The sequence below is a fragment of the Triticum dicoccoides genome, chromosome 3B (genome assembly GCF_002162155.2).
Source record: "Triticum dicoccoides isolate Atlit2015 ecotype Zavitan chromosome 3B, WEW_v2.0, whole genome shotgun sequence".
Taxonomy (NCBI): domain Eukaryota; kingdom Viridiplantae; phylum Streptophyta; class Magnoliopsida; order Poales; family Poaceae; genus Triticum; species Triticum dicoccoides.
This window is the reverse complement of record NC_041385.1, coordinates 480861332-480864522: the sequence shown is the minus strand read 5'-3', so window position 1 is coordinate 480864522 and position 3191 is coordinate 480861332. Positions and strand designations below refer to the sequence as shown.

Genomic DNA, 3191 nt, shown 5'->3' with positions numbered 1-3191 from the left:
TACTGAGGGAGTCCTGGACTAGGGGGTGTCCGGATAGCCGAACTATCATCATTGGCCGGACTCCAAGACTATGAAGATACAAGATTGAAGACTTCGTCCCGTGTCCGGATGGGACTTTCCTTGGCGTGGAAGGCAAGCTTGGCAATACGGATATGTAGATCTCCTACCATTGTAACCGACTCTGTGTAACCCTAGCCCTCTCCGGTGTCTATATAAACCGGAGGATTTTAGTCCATAGGACGAACAACAATCATACCATAGGCTAGCTTTTAGGGTTTAGCCTCCTTGATCTCGTGGTAGATCCACTCTTGTACTACCCATATCATCAATATCAATCAAGCAGGAGTAGAGTTTTACCTCCATCGAGAGGGCCCGAACCTGGGTAAAAAACATCGTGTCCCTTGTCTCCTGTTACCATCCGCCTAGACGCACAGTTCGGGACCCCCTACCCGAGATCCGCCGGTTTTGACACCGACACCAGCACCTCCACATCTGCCGCCATCATCGCGGAGAAGTAGAACATGGAAGGCCGCCGCCGCTTGGGTCCCATGAAGGCCACCGGCGAGGCGATGCCGGCATACACAACCGGTATCTTGCCTGGTTCTTCTCTTGCAAGGACCTCCGACGATCCCACATGGGCTCCACGGAAGTGGGGGCGCCCCCTTCCCCTTCCACGGAAGCATCAGCGGTGGGTTCCACTCTGATGAGCGGTGGGGAAGCGAGCTGTCCTTTGTGCTGAAGCATATACCTCTGGGGCTCCCAGTCTGATGATCGGGCTGCCGACCTGAGGAAGACAAAGGGATCTGCGGGCGGCCATTTATATTAGGTATTATTATATCTCCAGAGCCGGACAAGCGTCACTTAGTTGATGAATGTACTAAATCCGTCATTTATATGAAAATCCGGCATTTTTATATGAAATTCGTCATGTTTATATGAATCCGGTTGTGTTTGCACGAATTTTGTCCGGTTGATTCGAGTTGTTGTGAAAATGTATGTATCTACGGTTGGATGATGTCCTCACATATTCGTGTCCATGAACTGGTCACCTATTCGCGGATAGATGTGGGAATTTTTTACGGGTTGCCATTGAAGATGCCTAAGTAGCGTAAATATCGACTCCACCTTATCTTTGCATATGGTCTAACCTTAGTTTGACCATGTATCCTGTGTTTCTCATATTCCTACCTATCAAACATGTAATTCTGCACCCCTAAACATGTGATTCTGCAAATTCCTTTGTTTTGACAATCCTCTGTATCACACCTGCAATCCTATCCTATTTTCGTGTTTTTTTCTCTATGTTTTTGAAATTCTGCAAATTAAATAGGCTATAAGCAGCAAGCAGTTATAAAAAAAGGCCAAAAAACGATAATACCCCCATTCAGTGGAAGATAAGATGCAAACAGCACGCCACGGAAGCTCAAGACAGAAGGAAATTTGTGCAAAACCAAAATGTATTGTTCTTTCTCTGTCGCAATGACAACCGAATTTTACAATTTTGCGTCTATGACTAACAATGAGGCACAATGGTCTATCAGTAGCAACACTGACACTCAAATCTCTCTCGTACCCACCGAAATAATGCGCCCCATCCACATTCCGCACAAGGTCGTACCACCTACCGGCATCCGCATCAGCGAAACGGACACCAACCTCGGATTCCAATCCTTCTTCACGGCTCCAAGGACCGAAATGTGTGCCGGCGATCGCCGTGGCCGACGTCGTTTCTGAAGCTTCGGGGCGTTCGCCGTGCACGTCGATCCAGCCGTCGTCGGAGTCCCAGTCTGGCAAGGCCGAGCAAGGGCTCGCCAGCGACCCGATCCTCTCGGCCGCGCTCGTCAGCATGTCCTCTGTTTCGCTTTCCTCGTCCGACTCCCAGAAGTCCGCGTTGAGTGTGCTCTTGGGGGACATCCAATCCTGCTTCGCCGGCTCCGCGTCGACGTCGCGGAAGGCGGACGCGAGGAACGGGTGCTCTAGGAGCTGCGCGGCGGTGGATCGGTGGCGGGGGTTTCTTGCCAAGCACTTGCGCAGGAAGTCCTTGGCCTGCGGCGACAGCGACGCGGGCAGCTCGGGCACGGCGTCCGTGTATCCGATCCGGTGGACCGCCGCGAAGACGTCGTCCATGTCGCTCCACGGGGCGTGGCCGGTGGCCATCTCGATGACGGTGCAGCCGAGCGCCCACACGTCGGCCGCCAGGCCCTGCTCCTCCCCGCGCGCCACCTCGGGCGCCATGAAGGCCGGAGTGCCGCCGATTGTCCGGTCGGAATCCGCGGCCCTCGCGCAACCGAAGTCCGCGAGCTTGGCTCGGCCGTCGGCGCCCACCATGACGTTCCTCGCCTTGACGTCCCCGTGCACCAGCGAGTTCCCGTGGAGGTAGGCAAGCCCCATGGCCACGTCCGCCGCGTACCCCTGGATGGCGCGCTCCGCGAGGCTCCCGCCGCTCCTGGCGGCCTCGTCGGCCAGCGAGCCGCGCGGCGCGAACTCGAGGAAGAGCTGGTACTCGCCGCCGGGCGCGGCGCGGGAGCCGAGGCAGGGGACGATGTGCGGGGAGCAGAGCCCGGCCATGACGCGGCCCTCGCGTCGCAGCGTCTCGGCCGCGTCGGCGCCGGCCGACTTGACCGCGAGAAGCTCGCCGGAGGCGTCGTCGGAGGCGAGCCAGACGACGGCGCCGGACGCGCCGCGCCCGAGCGTGCGGAGCCGCCTGAGCTGCTTCGCGGCGGTGGCGTCCATTCGGAGAATGCCCGATCGAGCGTTTCGAGCACGGGAGGGGAGGGTTCGTAGGGTCGGGCGTTGTGCTGCGTGGAGTTGGACGTGTGATCGATTGATGAGCCTGCGGACGAAGGGAGCGCGGGGCGTATTTGTATGGCCACCCCGAGTTTGGATGCGATGGTTGCGTGGGAAACGTGCGGGAGAGAGACAGCGCGTCGCGAGGGGCGTGTGCTTCGTGCGGAGCCCCCGTCAACGCCCAGGGGACGGCGCAACGAGCTTTCAGCCGCTGCCCATGGTCAAATTCTAGTGCCTGCCGCGCGTGCGTGGTAGATGGGATTTCCGACCTCTCTTTTCTTGGTGGGACGCTCGTTCAAGTGATCCTGCATGACTAGCAAGGTCAGGTGCATCTGCATCGGTGTAGTGATGCGCGAATATTCTTTGCACGTTTCATTGTTTCGGATCACTCCCAAATCCAGTGC

The 3191-nt window shown here is 57.1% G+C and overlaps 1 protein-coding gene across 1 annotated transcript; it reads right to left on the bottom strand.

The window, feature by feature from the left end:
* Positions 1–1299: 1299 nt before the first annotated feature.
* Positions 1300–2815, bottom strand: LOC119279593 (mitogen-activated protein kinase kinase kinase 18-like). Its single transcript, XM_037560785.1, has 2 exons — positions 1379–2815; positions 1300–1315 (listed from the first exon to the last, which is right to left on the bottom strand). Exons 1-2 carry the CDS (start codon positions 2731–2733, stop codon positions 1300–1302), a joined length of 1371 nt encoding a protein of 456 aa, XP_037416682.1. The 5' UTR covers positions 2734–2815.
* Positions 2816–3191: the final 376 nt, after the last annotated feature.